General features: G+C 38.8%; 1 protein-coding gene and 1 pseudogene across 1 annotated transcript in view; both read left to right on the top strand.

The window, feature by feature from the left end:
• LOC101974358 (centromere protein I pseudogene) lies at nt 1–8,959 on the top strand (annotated as a pseudogene).
• The window catches only part of LOC101974067 (uncharacterized protein C2orf78-like), a 77,739-nt gene that overhangs the window by 28,767 nt on the left and 30,284 nt on the right, over nt 1–18,688 (top strand). The window contains 1 exon segment of the mRNA XM_078027902.1: nt 10,466–10,472. Within this exon segment, the coding sequence (XP_077884028.1) occupies nt 10,466–10,472 (7 nt within the window).

Raw genomic sequence — 18,688 nt, 5'->3', positions numbered from 1 at the left:
ATGAGAGAATGGGTAGCAAGCCTGCTGCACCTTACTGGAAAAAAGGTGAGTACAAATTCAATCATATGCATACCTACAAGGCACTCTATTTGCACTTGGGTATATAAACACCTTTTCCTGGTTTCAGGGGCTGGAACTTTATCATGCAGGTGTCTTTGTGAACCCATTGCTTTTGCACTATTGAAGCAGGTCAGTGACCCCCACCCAGAAGACTCTTGCCATAATTAAGCTTCTCTTTGTCAGATCAGCAGGATGTCTACAGAGGATATTGAGGTTGGTACTTTCCTCTTTTTTTAAAGTGCCAGGTTTGCACACAAAAGGTGTGACAGAGTAGTCTGAAAGCTTCTTATTTAAAAAAAAAGATTTTTATGTTTTCTTGGTAAAAACTGTGAAACCTGTGACTGTCTAGAAGATAGAATGAAACTCCATTGGTATATGAACATCCTACTGACCCCACTGGATTACCATGGGTGGAAAATTAAGGGAATTTCCATCATCTTTGTTCAGAGGAAGAATTCTTAGGCATGAGCCCTGCAATTAATAAATCTGCTTTCCTGAAAATTGCTTAGGTGTCCGGCCTTTTCTGTCATAATTCAACATAACACTTTCAACACATCTTATAGGTATTATTACAGTCTTACATTCTCTTCTAAGCAATAAGTTACTCCCTCAGTAATACCTCAGTTTACAAATTTTGGGTAGAAAATTACTCAAGCTGAAATCAAATTCAATGTCCTGGGTTTCAATCCCTGATTCGTATAGGAAGTCGGCTGTTTTACTTGAATCAGCAATCCCTCTTTGAATATGAGGTTTATGTGAGTGTAACAGAGGGGATATCTCTTGGGAAACACCTACCCAAAAGCAAAATGATTTTAAAAACAAAGAGTCAGCAGGATCACTGGTTTCTTTTAACTACTGGGGTTCACTTTCTTCCAGATCTATTTTCCTTTAAAAGCTAGGCATTGTAGAGCTTTCTCCACTGGTCAGATTTTGCAGGATTGATTCTAGCCCAACTCACCAGCTTCTCACCCCTGGTCCTAAATCCTTGGGAGCATAATTGACAGATTGGTGAAATGACAGATTGGTGTTAGTGGGTGTGACACCAGGCATCATCCTGGAGGAAAGGAGATAAAGGGTCTTGGATGTAGTGTGCAGGAATTTTGAGCATGGGACTCTGAAAGGAGCAGCTGCTGTGTGTCCTCTACACCATCCACTGTGCATGAGACCATTTAAGGCTCTGGTCTCCTTGGGTTGTCACCTGACCAGCAAGGTCCAGCTCTATCCTGGCTACTTCATATGAAAGACCTACAACCTTAGGTGATTTTGCCCAGGAATGACAGTTTGGGCTTGAGTGCCTTCAAGAAGGGCACTCCAAGCACTTGTAGATGCATCCCTCTCTACTGTAAACGCCCCCTCTGCTCATTCCTGTTGTTTCCTTTCACTGCCTCCACAATACACGTTATCAATGAGGCAACTGGAGGACATTTTAGATTTGCAAGAGGCTTTGTGGGAGACACAGTGGCTCTGCATCTCTAGCAGTTTCCCAGCTTTTCATGACCATGAGGGGGGTTTAGAGGGAAAGTTCTATGAAGGAAATGTGACTTGAATATTGAGGAAACCACGTCAGAGAACTGGCATAGAGATGACTAACTCTAGGAAAGGGATGGAGTAGAAAACACAGAAACAGTGGCTAGATAAATGAAGAAAAAGGTGCGGATTCCCAGGGGCACTGTAATCCCGACTAAAGAAAAAAAAATATGTGGAGGAGGAGGTAAGATGGAATTATGGAAAAGACAAGAAAGAGACAGTTGACTTTGGCTCTGAATTATAAGATGAATTGTATAGCTTGTACAACCTAGAGAGTGCTGGCTAGGGAATACTACATTTTAATGCATGTCAAATACCCACTTTTCTTTTGAAGATTATGGAAACTAATGAAACTCTCAAGAGAATCTGGAGTCTAACAGCAAGAATAACTGGAAAGATCATAAAATTACTGGAGTTCAGGACACAGGGAAAGAAAAATTCCAGACTGGGAACCATGCCTCTTCCCCACATTCAAAACTACTTTGTGCCCTTTTATTATTAAATGAGTGCTTAGTTTTTGAATATAAATAAATTGTTATTTTAAGATCTAAATTCTAAGCTGATATGGTGGTACCTTCCTGAAATGCCAGCCACCTACCCCCAAACCCACACCAGGCAAAAGCATTTGATGACTGGGATATGTGGTCATATCAATCAATGGCATAAGAAATATAAATGGGTTTCACTTATAACTAGAACTAAAGATAATGTTTCTCAAACTGGTTTAAAAAATTAAGTAAAATTCAGCTGGGCCTGGTGCCTGTCATCTCAAAGTCCCAGGAGACTCAGGAGAATCACAAATTTAAGGCCAACCTCAACAACTGAGCAAGGCCCTGAGAAACTTAGTGAGATTCTACCCAAAAATAAAACATAAAATGGGCTTGAAATTAGCTCAGTAGGAAAACATACCTGGGTTCAATACTTACTGAACAAAAAAATTAAATAACCTTGCCATGAAAATGAGGCACAATGTTTTAGACTGAAAGAAACAGTGGTTTAGTGAGCAGTAAAAATTATGAACATTCATTCCCAGACAAGTTTCCCTAACCAAGTTTGGACACAAATATGAAAAAGTATAGCACAGAAAATGTCAGTTACTCAGATTAAATTAAAATAACTACACATAAAGTCACTTAACAATCCTCCTGTAAGTTAACAGAATGTGCTCTTACAGGTACTGGGATAAAAGCAAATAGGTAGCCGAGAGGAAAAATGATGGAAGAAATACAAGGTACTGTACCTACTTTTATGATGCTCTAGGCAGAGCAACTTAATGATAGCGAATGACAACTTGAGGGTAGAACTTAACCCATCTTGGCCTGTTCTCGTTATGTTCATTGTACTAACCTAATTGTGCTACAAGGATTGTAGGTTTTTGAATATGCCAATACTCTCATCATGATTTGGGCTTCCTTGATGTGGTCCACCTTCTTGTAGGAAACAGAATTTATTTGATAAGAACCACAACATATGTTTTTCTTTAAATATTTTCAAGTAGAATTTGGTGAGGTAAACACACTTTGTACTAGAATGAGCTGGGATGATGTTGGTCTTCTTTCTAATGCCATCTGTTTTCTCTTTTGTGTCTCAGAAATTCTTGGTCTTGACATCTGACTATGGAGGCTCCTTCCACATGAAGGACAGGGGAGGGCTCTGTCCCATTTGGGGAGTACCCTGGAGGTGAATGAAAACATTTCACCACGTTGATACTTCCCCACCTCACCTGGATCATCTACACATCCTGCAGAATACACCACAAATGCAAAGCAAACTAAGCCACCAGTGGTGGACAGGTCCATGAACCATTGAGCACTGAGCAACTCTAAAAGTAATGAGTCCATCTGCTGTTATCCTCTTCCATTTTTTTGCTGCCAGGGTCATTCTGGGGATTCATCCCAGGAGTGCCTCTGTGATCCCACTTACCATGCTTTGATAACAGAACCCCCTTGGATAAGGACTGCCATACTCTGTTCTGTTACACTGGCTATCTTTTAAAAGAGGCCTTTGTTGAAACTATACAACTGAGGGGAAAAAAAAGGCTGCTGAATTGTGCTTGCCTGAAAGCATTCTTGATTCTTAAGCAATTTAGTCAAGAAAAACATTATGTATAGTGGGTTATAATTCAGTTCAGCCATAAAAACTATTGGCCATCTTTCCTCCTGTCATTGATGACTGCAATCAAGAAAATAATGGGGAAATATGGTGAGTATATCTTGATTATTAGAGGAATTTGTGGAAGACAGGAACTGACTTTCAAGTAGTCATTTAAAGAAGTCAATTTGCTGAAATCCATTTACAAGTACAATGGAAGAAGGGAAGGAGGGCTGGGATCTTAGGCCTGACCTTTTGACATCCACCCCATTTCCTGGACAAGCTTTTCTCCCATTAGTTGTTCCCTTGTACACATTCTAATTTCAGGCAAATTGAACTCTCATATTCTCAGGGCATTATCTTGCCCAAGGAGGCTTGTTATCATTTGCCTTCTAACTATTCTTTCTGCCGTCCCTGCTTTTCTAGAAGGATTTCCAGTTCCTATCTTCAAGTAGATTGATTCTTTCTCTGTAAAACTCTCAGAGCTCTTTTCATCTGCGACACAACTTAGATCATTTACCCAATCATGGAGTTATCTGTCAATAACTATTTTCACTTCCCACAAGGTAGGACCTGAGTCTTGAGTCTCCTTCACATTGTGTTCCCTGTGTAGGCTGAGCACAGTGTCTACTTGTATACATTGAATAAGTGGATTTATTGAATTGAAAGGAAAAGATTCGGCCAAACTTTAATTCATCATGGCTAGATGGCATCATCAGACTGCCGAATGACTGTGCACCTCCTAATCAAACATTGTCATTGTCCAACAGTTCAGACGTTGCTGTTGAATTGCAGAAATTTAATATATTTTCTAACTTTTCTTCTTAATAAGAATATATAGCTGTGAAACTTGCTCTATAATCTTAGCTTGTTGGCTTTCTCATGGGGTTTCTCCATTGGACTCACAAACTGAATCCATTCTTGGTATCCTGAAGTAGTTTATGACCCACTTGTTCATGCCTTTTTAGAGGGACCAGACTGGTTTTTGTTTTTTGAGAGGGGCAGGGTTTGGCATCTAAACTTTCTTCTAAAGACTCAATTTAGAAGTAAATAACTACTGAAGTCATTTTCCATTATCAAGACTACCTTATTGAGGACTCTTAGAAATTCATACCATGATATTCTTATGAGTTCAAAGAAAAAGAAAAATAAAATGTTCAGTTGAATGGGAAGGTTAGTTTTTCATCCTTCTTCTTAGATTCTGACAGAGAATCCCTAAATTTCTTAGAAATGCTTTGGAAAGTAGTAGTTTATAGTTGTCTTACCTTGACCAACTAAAGCCTACCCTTTTCTTAAAGCATCAAGAGTATTGAACTCAAAAGTCCAAAGGTTCCCATAAATCAGATGTGGGTAAGACTCAAGACACAATTCATCCTTCACCAGCTGTGAGCCTGTGAAATGAATAAGTTACATGCTTCCAAAATACAATGGTGGAACAGGTATCTGACGGTCTGTCCCCCATTCCAAAAGGGAGGAACAAATAAAGAATGGAGTGACTGGAGCAGGCATGGTAGCACATGCCTGTGATCCCACTACTGGAAAGGCTGAGGTGGGAGGATTCCCAAGTTCAAGGCCAGACAAAAAAGGGAAAACATTAAGTCGTAAATTTGGAGAACAATCTCTTTTGATTCCATGTCCTGCACAGGTGCACACTAAGACAAGGGTTGGATCCCCCAAGGCCTCAGACAGCCCAGTGCTATATTTTTGCTGGGCTGACTTCACCCAGCAGCTCTCAGAAGTTAGGAGTTTGCTCTCATCTTGTCCAGACTGGAATTGTTGGCTGATGGCTCTTTGGTTCTAGGGTCTTGAGGGGCTGTCCTGCTCCTACATTGCCAAGTCATTGCCCCAAAGGGAAGTCTCTTTGGTGGCTCTAATCCTGTGTCATGCCTCCATCTATGCTCTTAGGTTTTCTTCAACATACTCTATAATCTAGGTAGAGACCACATGGCTCATATAATTACAGAAGATGATAAATCTCACAGAAGCCTTTTTCCAAGACGGAGACCCTGGAATGCTGCTCATGTGGCTCAGTCGACATCCAAAACCCTCAGAACCAAGGAAGCTAATGGCATAAATCTCAGTCCAAGTCCAAAGACCTGAGAATCCAGGAGTCACTTGGTGCCAGTCTTGGAATCCATCCTCTAAAATGAACAGATTTTATTTCCCAGGGGCACAAAAAGATGAGTGACTTACCTCTGCCTTTCTTGTATTTCTATGTGGGCCCGAAGCTGATGGCATTGTGTCCACCCATATTGAGCGTAGATATTCCCCACTTATTCTGTATAACCACACGTCAATTTCCTTCACAACACCCCTGAAATTCTCACCCAGAAGTAATTCTTTACCATGTTCCTATTCCTTAATGCAGTAAAGCCGATACCTAAAATTAACAATCACATCTCCTAATGAGCTCTGGATACAGGCTGCAGAAGAGACTTTACAATACGTTTTTGATGCCATTAGAGTGAGATGCCCAATGTCTGAAGTTGCAGGGATTCTTGTGACTTAGCATTGCTCTCCCAGTGTTAGCAGCTGTGAGGTCTGCTTGGAATGATTCAGCCTCATGGTCTCAGACTCTCCCCTTTCCAGTCCAGTTTCTACAATCCATTGATTATGCCATGTGCAGGTGCCCAGGAAGCTGAGTCCACAGTTTCTCCAGTCAGCCAGTGCCAACACTGCTCGGTGAGTAGAAACACGTGGCATTCTTTGTGGAAAACTGGTAAATAAAAAAATAAAAAACAATAAACAAACACACTCACTCTTTCCTGAACTGAGACTGTTTCTTTTTCCTTGACCTCCAAGGACTCTCAGAGAAAATAATCAGGATCAGTTTTTCTTTGTACCAAATCCTTCACAGAAGGAACCAAGGACTATATAGTGTAGTCACTTTGGATCTGTTGAATCTGTATTTAGTTACTTTCAGAGTCCCTTGACTTGAACTGATTAATATTAGAGTTAGAAAATACCAAACTCTAAATTTAGTAAAAGGATCTAGCCACTACCTATACCATCAAGTTCTGGGAACCTACTTTGGTAAGCCCTAGGAATATAAAATATATGTAAGGAACAGAGTATATGTCCACAAAAAGTGTCCAATCACTGTGGAGAGATGGAAGACACACAAAAAAGATAAATAGCATTCTGATACTATGTACCATACAAGCACTGGGAATTTTGAGGAAGCACAGATAAAAGAATGGAGGCACTTAAAAGAATACATTACTAAGTGCTAATAAATCCATGAAGGAAAAGCAACAGATTTAACCTGAGTCTTAATGAGAAGGACTTAACAGTGGAGGGAAACTGCTTTAGGCATGAGCAAAGGAAGAGAATGGTACTCCACCTGGAGCTTTTGAAGAACCATGAGTGCACTGCAACAGGGCTGTGGCAGTTACCCATGCTGTGCATCACAGGGGGCCTTGTGGTTGGTCTCAGCATCTCTGCTTCACAAACCCCCCCAGAAATGCACAGTAGCAGGCACAGTTGTGAGGGATTCAGGGAACACAAAAGAGACCATGCTGTGGTGGGAAGGGCCTTTACTTGTGCAGATGTTTGACTTTCCACTGCCTGGAGTTGAATTAGTGCCCCAGAATTGTGACAAGCTGTTTTCTCCTTTGGCAGACAAGGAATAAATTTAACCATTACCCGCATTGTCATAACCAAGCAAAGTGCTGGGTCTGATGACTGCAACATGGACAACAAAGAACTTTTCCTCATATAGAATCAGCAGAGTCTCACCACACTGAGCTGGATTCATGGAAGCAAATCTGGGCTCTCTAAGGGTTCCTCACTTCTTCTATCTTTATGTTATAAACACTGCTTATTTCTTTCTTTGAACGGATTATATCTACTTAATTTATTCTTTTTCTCTCCTTTGGATACAGTTCTTCTATATCTGACTGCTTCTACTAAGAAATCGGCAACCTTTTCCAGAACCTCTAAAACTGCTGTTAGGTCCAGCTAATGTCCATCCTAAAAAAAAAAAAAAAATGGAATTCTCAGTTTTACCTGGGCTAAATTCTGGTAGCTACGCTAAAAAACATGGAAAAAAAAGAGATGAGTCTTTCTGATTGTCTTAGTCATAGTAGATTCCTTTCATTAGAATAGCTTCAGGGGCTGGGGATGTGGCTCAGTGTGAACAACTCTGTGCTACTTCACTATAGCAACTGTGTCAGAGATGAGTTGATCTTACTGGGGCTCTATCTTTGGTTAAGATACATTACAAGAAGAATCTATTTGGTATAAAATGAAAAATTATGAACATGGAGATAAGACTTTACCAACTTCCTGTACACTATGATCAGGGTACACTGCTTCCTATAGGAAGGGCTTTGTTCCTGTTTAAGTTCCTTCCTCTCTGGGATGACCTCTTTTGTTGGTCAAAATTACTTCAGCTCCTGAGCTGGATTCCTTTTAGTAATTTCTCAGACATGAAGCTTCTTCTTTACATCAACATTTCTTTCAAGTGCAGTGTTCTTCACAGTCTGAAAGAGCCATTGCAAAATTGGCTGTTGTGGCTTTCTGTGGTCATTCACATGAAACCAATGACAAGCAGTCCTTTAGAGACAACCTGGTAGATTCATGAACTCTATGTCTAAACTGATTCACTATGTAGGATGGCTGTCCACTACTGCAATGTCATTGGAGAGTAGCAGTACTTTCTTGTTGCACTTCATTTGGGATTTCTATGAGAAGGTATATGAACACATATGTAAATTATGACCGCCCTTTAGTGGTACTATTTCCTCCTGGGATCTTCGACTCTGCACTCCTCAGCACGGATATCAGTATACTGAACCAGCTCTGATATATTATGCACAGATATCATAAAATTTTTACTGCTGCAAAGAACTGAGTTGGTTCAAATGGCAAAATCAGACTCCTTTTTTACCAGCAAGATCTATCTATGAACAATTTTATCATTACTTGACAACCATGGTTGGCTGCACATACAAACCCTTTGAGAAAGGAACATATATTGACCTCCAAATCCTAGAAAAGCCTCTAGTAGTACAGTACTACAATAGTTTAAATTGAGTCTATTGCCCTTCTCTATTAAGCTTTGCTGCTTCCTTTTCTGGTGCAGGAAAGTACAGAAGAAAGGACAATAAACATGAGCTGTCTTCGGGAAAAGAAATGGAACTGGTATTGGGAGCACTTATTCTCAGAAGGGTTCCTTGGCTTCAAAGTCTTTATAGGAAGCAAGGTTCATCATTCTTCTGTCCCATGATCACAGCTGTCCCCTTATCAAAGAACACAACCACATGATAAAATATTTTAAATGAATGTTGACATACAAACTGAACATGCCAGATTAAAATCCTTCCTTAATTCTAGAGAGGCCCAGTGGCTCAACTTGTGCTTCCCTATTCATTTCACTAACAGACTGCCATCTTCAAGGAATACTCAGAATGGCCTTCTGTCCAATGGCTCAGGAGGGCCTTGGTGTGGCTAACTATATTTCATGATTTAGATTTTCAGCTCACTAGTAAAAACTGACCTCCTCACCATGCTCTGCCTTCCACCAAATTACACATGAAGAGAGACATCTGCTTTGTGGTGGGATTTTCCACATTTTTGTAAACTAGGAGCTGCATAGTAGTAGACAATCCACAAACATAATCATGCTGAATACTTTGATGCCTCTATAAAACCAATGTAGATATTACCCCATTTTCTTAAACAGGAGCAACAGTACCAAATTCATAGGATACACCACATACAACCCTAAGAGTCCTGAGTAGCTGATGGCCTCCTGGTAGGAATTTGTTGAGGAAAGAAGTTGCTTCTGTTTATACAGATAGGCTTTCATGAAACTATTGTATGCGAGTGTGTATGAATATGTATATATCTGCTTTTTAAACGTTCAGGCCTAAATACACTAACTGTAACTTTCCATTCAAAAGTAATACTGCGGCATTTTATGAATTTCATATGAAGTAAACTGCCTTGTTGAAAATATAAATTTTGAGAGGCTGGTGTTGCACCTCAGTGGCAGACAACTTGCCTAGCATATGGGAGGCACTAGGTTCGATTCGCAGCACAGTAAATGAATAAAAATAAGTAAACAAATAAAGCCCACCATCAACTGAAATAGTATTTTAAAAAATTAATTTTTTCTTTACTACTACTGAATAACTCTCCTAGTCTTAAAAAAAAGAATTCGTATCATTTGAGGAATGAACATGAATTTATTTATCATTGTCTTTATGGGCACATCCTTAACTTTCTTTAATTTCCTATTCATTCAAACAAAAACTATGTTATTGGATAAAAGAAATCCCATTCATCCATTTATAAACTGAACTAATATGTATTGCACTCCTTACCATGTTCCAGGTATTCTTCCGTGTGCTGGTTATACAGTTGTATCTCATATTATATACCTGCTTTTACGGAGTTTACATCCCAGAGAAGAAGACTGACCATAACATTATAAGCAATATATACCATCAGGTGCTAAGAAGAAAAAGCAGGGATTGGGGACAGAATGTGGAGGTGGTTGCTAGTATACATAAGGTGGTTAGGGAAGGTCTGTCTATAGAGGCAATATAGGCAGAGAATCTCATAAGCATAGAAGCCATGCCACTAGGAAAGAACATTCTGCAGAGAGGTTAAGGCAGTGAAAAGGCCCTAAATGCTAACTTATGTGGCATGTTAAGGAATAGCAGAGGCTGGTGAGGATGCAGCATGCTGATTAAGAAAAAAGAGTCATAAGAACTAGGAAAGAAAGGCAGAGACTATTTTATAAAAGGTCAATTTAGCCTGGTACAGATATGTAAATGAGGCCACTAGTGAGGTTGAGAAGAAGAATGGGACAATTTGTCTTACCTGTATGAAATACAAAGCTATAATGGGAAGGCAGGAATGAATAGGACTGAGGGAAAAGTAGAGAGACCAATTAGGTTATTACTATATTTCAGGAAAGAGTCTTAGGCTAGTCTCACAGATGACGGACAAATGGTTACATTTTGGATTCAGTCTGTTTTGAAGATAGAGAAATTAGGATTTTTTGATGACTTGTAAATTAGGAGGAAGAAAAGAGAAGAGTAACAGATGACTCCTACATTTTTTTTCCTGAACAACTAGGTGAATTCTGAGATAGAGATGTGGCAAACTGGAGGAATGTTTAGAGAAGCATGGACTCGAGTTCTATTTTGTTCATGTTGGGTTCAAGAGGTTGAATAGAAAATTAATCTTCACAGTGTAATTTAGGGATTGAAAATTAATCTGCAAGTCATTAGGGAATAACCATGGCATTAGATAAAAATCACTTAATGCAACTGAAAAAGAGAAAATGGCAAAGGTCTGACCCCTGGGGAATTCCAACATTAAGAAGTAAAGAATACGAATAAAAAACAAAAAACTTACCACTGAACTAGATGAAACAAAATCAGGAGATTGGTATGCTGTAGCGAGGTAACCAAAGGGTTTCACACAGGCGGAAATATTTCTATATGTTCTCATGTGTATGTAGAAGCTCAAAGAGTTGATCTCCTAAGAAAGAGACAAACATTGATTAGCAGAGGCTGGAAAGAGTTGGGGAGTACAGTTTGGAGACAGGATGGTTTATAGGTGTAAGAGTGCTCTTGGGGGGAAAATAATGTTTTATAGGGTAGAGAAACTGAGTTTGACAACAATGAACTGAATATTTCAAAATGACTCCTTATAAGGTTTTTGAATGTTCTCTAACACAGATATATACTTAAGATGTATATATAGGCCACTTACCCTATTGTTATACATAGTGTGTAAACATATATATTGAAATATCACCCTGTTTACCATGAATATCTTCAATTATGTATTAATTAAAATATTTCATATCAAATAAAAAATTCAATTCCTCAAAATAAAGATGAAAAAAAAACCAAACCAGAACTATGTACTCATCATGTTGTATAAGGAATCTTTTTTTAAAATTAATTAATTTTATTTTTTGGAAGTTTTTAAAATTTATATATGGCAGCAGAATGCATTACAATTCTTATTACACACAGAGAACAATTTTTCCTATCTCTGGTTGAATACAAACTATATTCACACCAATTCATGTCTTTATACAAGTACTTTAGGATAATGATGTCCATCCATCACACTCAAATTTCTAATCCCATGCCCCCTCCATTCCCCTCCCAACCCTCTGCCCTATCTAGAGTTCCTCTATTTCTCCCATGCTCCCCATCCCTACACCACTATGAATCAGCCTTTTTATAACAGAGAAAACATTTGGCATTTGGTTTTTTTAGGATTGGCTAACTTCACTTAGCATTATCTTCTCTAATCCACCCATTTACCTGCAAATGCTATGATTTTATTCTTTTTTATTGCTGAATAATGTTGTATTGTGTATAAATGCCACAGTTTTTTATCCACTCATCTATTGAAGGGCATCTAGTTTGGTTCCACATTTTAGCTATTGTGAATTATGCTGCTATAAACATTGATCTGGTGAGTCCCTGGAGTGTGCTGTTTTTAAGTCCTTTGGGTATAGACCAAAAAGAAATAAGAGAGCCTGAATAGGCAAAGAAATCCTTAGCAAGAAGAGTGAAGCAGGTAGCATCACTTTACTAGACCTTAAACTATACTACAGTGCAATAGTAATAAACATGGCAAGGTATTGGCACCAAAACAGACTTGTAGATCAGAGATACAGAATAGAGGACACAGAGAGAAATCCATGTAAGACAAAGGTGCCAAAAACATATACTGGAGAAAAGTTAGCCTCTTCAACAAATGGTGCTAGAAAAACTAGAAATCCATATGCAACAAAATGAAATTAAGTCCCTGTCTCTCTCATCATGCACACCATGCACAAAACTCCACTCAAAGTGGATCAAGGACCTAGAAATGAAACCAAAGTCCCTGTGCCTAATAGAAAGTAAAACCAAATCTTTATCATGTAGGAATAGGCCCTGACCTCCTTTACCCAGACTCCTATAGTGCAAGAAATGAAAATCAAGAGTCAATAAATGAGATGGATTACGAACATGGCGCCGGGCACAGAGAGATCAAGTCTCTGACCTGTTCAGCTACGCGGGCATAGGGAGTAGTAAACTGTCTAAATGCTGTTTGCTCAGGATCACTGGGCAATGCTGAGCTGATGTGGATCTGGGGCGAACAGTCTGAGCCTCTCAGAACATACACCGAGCCCTGATCAGCTGAATTCAAGCTCCCGTTTGCCTGGTTCTCGAAAACAAACTGCTGTGACTCAGCACTAAATGATCCCGCTGAAACAACTGGTCGGCCCTTCTGATCCTACAGAGGTTAATGCCAACAAAGTCTTCATAGGCAGTGGCCACAGGATTGAAACGGGGCTTGGGAGAGACAGTCAGGACCCACCTGTTGCATTGGTCACCCAGCAAAGGGAACGAACTATCACCATTTTCATGGGATACCATCATGGCAGAGAACTGACATCATCAGAATGTGGCGGAGGAGATAACTTCATTCAAACCAGCGGCGACAGGTGTGTAATCCACTGGTCTTCCCTCTACACACAGCAGGGAAACCTTAATGGCCCTTCCCAGCTCTCCCTTGAGTGCGATAGCCAGAACGAGGGAATCAGGAGTGGCGCAGGACCCACGCACGGCGCGGATCTCCCAGCAACCACTCCCACCAGTGCTGACAACTGAGGTCTCTTGCACCAGCTACCGGGGGCATTGGCTACCGGAGGGCTAGCAAAATTCGCTGAGGGTTCTCAGCCCCAAGCTCTACAAACTTAGGGTCTGAGGGAATGGCAAACAGGGAGAGTGTGCCCAGTCGTTCATGAAAACAGGGCTCCCGGGAGAAGCAGACCAGGTGTTTGTAGCCATTATTGTGGTGAGCATCACCGGTGAGCGGGGCCTGGCTTGAGGAAAAGTGGGGAAGTGACTAGACACAAGAGAAGGCCTTAGGCACTCAGGAATGGAGACCCGCCCAGACTGGGAGGAGGAGCTGCTGCACAGTGATTCGTTCCTGTGTATTGAGAGGAGAAGCTTGGCCTGGTGGGCACAGCTCCACCTACTGGAAGAGAAGTTAATCAAACTCTAAGACTGCATTTATTAATTTTTTTAACATAACAATTATCAATATTGATGCACCAAATAATGGTGCTTTGACATTCATAAAACAAATACTCCTCAAGTTCAAGAATCAAATAGACCACAACACAATAATTATGGATGACTTCAACACACCTCTCTCACCATTGGACAGATCCTCCAAACAAAAGTTAAATAAAGAAACTATAGAACTCAATATCACAATCAATAACCTAGACTTAACTGACATATGTAGAATATATCAGCCATCATCAAGTGGATATACTTTTTTCTCAGCAGCACATGGATCCTTCTCAAAAATAGACCATATATTATGCCATAGGGCACCCCTCAGTAAATATAAAGGGGTGGAGATAATACCATGCATTTTATCAGATCGTAATGGAATGAAATTGGAAATCAATGATAATAGAAGGAAGGAAAAATCTTACATCACATGGAAAATGAACAATATGTTACTGAATGATCAATGGGATACAGAAGACATAAAGGATAAAATCAAAAAATTCTTAGAGATAAATGAAAATACAGACACAACATATCAGAATCTATGGGACATAATGAAAGCAGTTTTAAGAGGGAAATTCATTGCCTGGAGGTCATTCCTCAAAAAAAAAAAAAAAAAGAAAAAACCAACAAATAAACGAGCTCACACTTCATCTCAAAGCCCTAGAAAAGGAAGAGCAAAACAACAGCAAATGTAGCAGAAGGCAAGAAATAATTAAAATCAGAGCAGAAATCAATGAAATTGAAACAAAAGAAACTATTGAAAAAATTAACAATACTAAAAGTTGCTTCTTCGAAAAAATAAATAAGATCAACAGACCCTTAGCAATGCTAATGAAGAGAAGAAGAGAGAGAACTCAAATTACTAACATACGGGATGCAAAAGACAATATCACAACAGATGCCACAGAAATACAGAAGACAATTAGAAATTATTTTGAAAACTTATATTCCAATAAAATAGAAGATAGTGAAGACATTGATAAATTTCTTAAGTCATATGATTTGCCCAGACTGAGTCCGGAGGATATACACAATTTGAAGAAATAGAAGAAGTAATCAAAAGACTACCAACCAAGAAAAGCCCAGGACCAGATGGAAATACAGTGGAGTTTTACAAAACCTTTAAAGAAGAATTAATACCAATACTTTTCAAGTTATTTCAGGAAATAGAAAAAAAGGGAGCTCTTCCAAATTCTTTCTATGAGGCCAAAATGAGCCTGATTCCAAAACTAGACAAAGACACCTCAAAGAAAGAAAACTACAGACCAATATCTCTGATGAACCTAGATGCAAAAATCCTCAATAAAATTCTGGCGAATCACATACAAAAACACATCAAAAAAATTGTGCACCATGATCAAGTAGGATTCATCTCTGGGATGCAAGGATGGTTCAATATATAGAAATCAATAGATGTCATTCACCACATCAATAGACTTAAAGATAAGAACCATATGATCATCTCGATAGATGCAGAAAAAGCATTCAACAAAGTACAGCATCCCTTTATGTTCAAAACGTTAGAAAAACTAGGGATAACAGGAACTTACCTCAACATTGTAAAAGATATCTATGCTAAACCTCAGGCTAGCATCATCCTAAATGGAGAAAAACTGAAGGCATTCCCTCTAAAATCTGGAACTAGACAGGGATGCCCTCTCTCACCACTTCTATTCAATATAGTTCTCGAAACATTGGCCAGAGCAATTAGACAGACGAAAGAAATTAAAGGTATAAAAATAGGAAAAGAAGAATTTAAATTATCACTATTTGCGGAAGACATGATTCTATACCTAGAAGACTCAAAAGGGTCTACAAAGAAACTAATAGAACTAATAAATGAATTCAGCAAAGTGGCAGGATATAAAATCAACACACATAAATCAAAGGCATTTCTGTATATCAGTGACAAAACTTCTGAAACAGAAGTGAGGAAAAACACTCCATTCACAATATCCTCAAAAAAATAAAATTCTTGAGAATCAACCTAACAAAAGAGGTGAAAGATTTATACAATGAAAACTACAGAACCCTAAAGAAATAGAAGAAGATCTTAGAAGATGGAAAAATATACCCTGTTCATGGATAGGCAGAACTAACATCACCAAAATGGCGATATTACCAAAAGTTCTCTATAGGTTTAATGCAATGCCAATCAAAATCCCAATGGCATTTCTTGCATAAATAGATAAAGCAATCATGAAATTCATATGGAAAAATAAAAGACCCAGAATATCAAAAGCAACTCTAAGCAGGAAGTGTGAATCAGGGGGTATAGCGATACCAGATTTCAAACTATATTACAGAGCAATAGTAACAAAAAAAGCATGGTACTGGTACCAAAACAGGCAGGTGGACCAATGGTACAGAAGAGAGGACACAGAGATTAATCCACAAAGTTACAATTATCTTATATTTGATAAAGGGGCTAAAAGCATGCAATGGAGGAAGGATAGCATCTTCAACAAATGGTGTTGGGAAAACTGGAAATCCATATGCAACAAAATGAAACTGAATCCCTTTCTCTCCCCATGCACAAAAGTTAACTCAAAATGGATCAAGGAGCTTGATATCAAATCAGAGACTCTGCATCTTATAGAAGAAAAAGTTGGCTGTGATCTACATATTGTGGGGTCGAGCTCCAAATTCCTTAATAGGACACCCATAGCACAAGAGTTAATAACAAGAATCAACAAATGGGTCTTACTTAAACTAAAAATTTTTTTCTCAGCAAGAGAAACAATAAGAGAGTTAAATAGGGAGCCTACATCATGGGAACAAATTTTTACTCCTCACACTTCAGAAAGAGCCCTAATATCCAGAGTATACAAAGAACTCAAAAAATTAAACAATAAGTTAACAAATAACCCAATCAACAAATGGGCCAAGGACCTGAACAGACACTTCTCAGAGGAGTACATACAATCAATCAACAAGTACATGAAAAAATGCTCACCATCTCTAGCAATCAGAGAAATGCAAATCAAAACCACCCTAAGATACCATCTCACTCCAGTAAGATTGGCAGCCACTATGAAGTCAAACAACAACAAGTGCTGGCGAGGATGTGGGGAAAAGGGTATTCTTGTACATTGCTGGTGGGACTGCCAATTGGTGCGGCCAATTTGGAAAGCAGTATGGAGATTCCTGGGAAATCTGGGAACGGAACCACCATTTGACCCAGCTATTGCACTTCTCGGACTATTCCCTGAAGACCTTAAAAGAGCATACTACAGGGATACTGCCACAAGGATGTTCATAGCAGCACAATTCACAATAGCTAGACTGTGGAACCAACCCAGATGTCCTTCAATAGATGAATGGATAAAAACAAAATGTGGCATTTATACACCATGGAGTATTATGCAGCACTAAAAAATGACAAAATCGTGGAATTTGCAGGGAAAAGTATGGCACTAGAGCAGATTATGCTAAGTGAAGCTAGCCAATCCCTAAAAAACCAATGCCAAATGCCTTCTTTGATATAATGACAGCAACTAAGAACAGAGCAGGGAGGAAGAGCAGGAGGAAAAGATTAACATTAAACAGAGATATGAGGTGGGAGGGAAAGGGAGAGAAAAGGGAAATTGCATGGAAATGGAAGGAGACCCTCATTGTTATAGAAAATTACACATAAGAGGTTGTGAGGGGAATGGGAAAAAAACAAGGAGAGAAATGAATTACAGTTGATAGGGTAGAGAGAGAAGATGGGAGGGGAGGGGAGGGAGATAGTAGAGGATAGGAAAGGTAGCCGAATACAACAGTTACTAATATGGCATTATGTAAAAATGTGTATGTGTAACTGATATGATTCTGTAATCTGTATTTGGGTTAAAAATGGGAGTTCATAACCTACTTGAATCTAATGTATGAAATATGATATGTCAAGAGCTTTGTAATGTTTTGAACAACCAATTAAAAATAAAATAAAAAATAAATAAATGAGATGGATGAAAACTGAAAAGCTTCCCTCAGAAAAGAAACAACCAATGATGTGGAGAGAAAACCTTCAGAATGGGAGCAAATTTTTATCACACGTAAATTAGAGCACGGATCTCTAGGATATCTAAAGAACTCAAAAAACTTAACACCACAAAAACAAATCCAAGACTCTTAAAGCACAAGAAGTGAAATCAAGAATCAATAAATGGGATGGGTTCAAACTGAAAAGTTTCTTTTCATCAAAAGAAATAATCAGTGAGGTGAAGAGAGAGCCTACACAATGAAAGCAAACTTTTATCTCATGCAAATCAGAGGTCTAATCTCTAGGATATCTAAAGAACTCAAAAGCTTAACACCAAAAAAACAAATCCAAGACTCCTAAAGTGTCTTCAGATAGGGAGAATATCTTTACCACATGCACCTCAGATAAAGGATTAATCTCTAGGAAATATAAAGATCTCAAAAAACTAGACACCAAATAAGTAAATACATAAACCAAATAACCCAATCAATAAGTGGCCTAAGGAACTGAACAGAAGATAATGCTAAGTGAAGTTAGCTAATCCCCAAAAAACCAAATGGCCAATGTTTTCTCTGATATCAGGAGGCTGACTAACAGTGGGATTGGGGGGGGCATGGGAGAAATAGATGAATTCATCATTATCCAAAGTAGATGTATGAAGACACGTATTGGTGTTAACATATTTTATATACAACCAGAGATATGAAAACTTGTGCTGTGTATGTGTAATAAGAATTGTAATGCATTCTGCTGTCATTGATTTCATCTCACTCCCATCAGAATGGCAATCAACAAGAATACAGGCAACAATAAGTGTTGGAGAAAATGTGGTGAAAAAAGGTACACTCATATAATGCTGGTGGAACTGCAAATTGGTGCAACCACTATAGAAAACAGTATAGAGATTCCTTAGACAATTGGGAATGGAAGCACCATTTCACTCAGCTATCCCACTCTTTGTTTATACCCAAAGGACTTAAAATCAGTGTACTCT

The sequence above is a fragment of the Ictidomys tridecemlineatus genome, chromosome 12 (assembly GCF_052094955.1).
Source record: "Ictidomys tridecemlineatus isolate mIctTri1 chromosome 12, mIctTri1.hap1, whole genome shotgun sequence".
Classification (NCBI taxonomy): Eukaryota; Metazoa; Chordata; class Mammalia; order Rodentia; family Sciuridae; genus Ictidomys; species Ictidomys tridecemlineatus.
The sequence above is the reverse complement of the archived record's forward strand: the minus strand, read 5'-3'. Positions and strand labels throughout refer to the sequence as shown.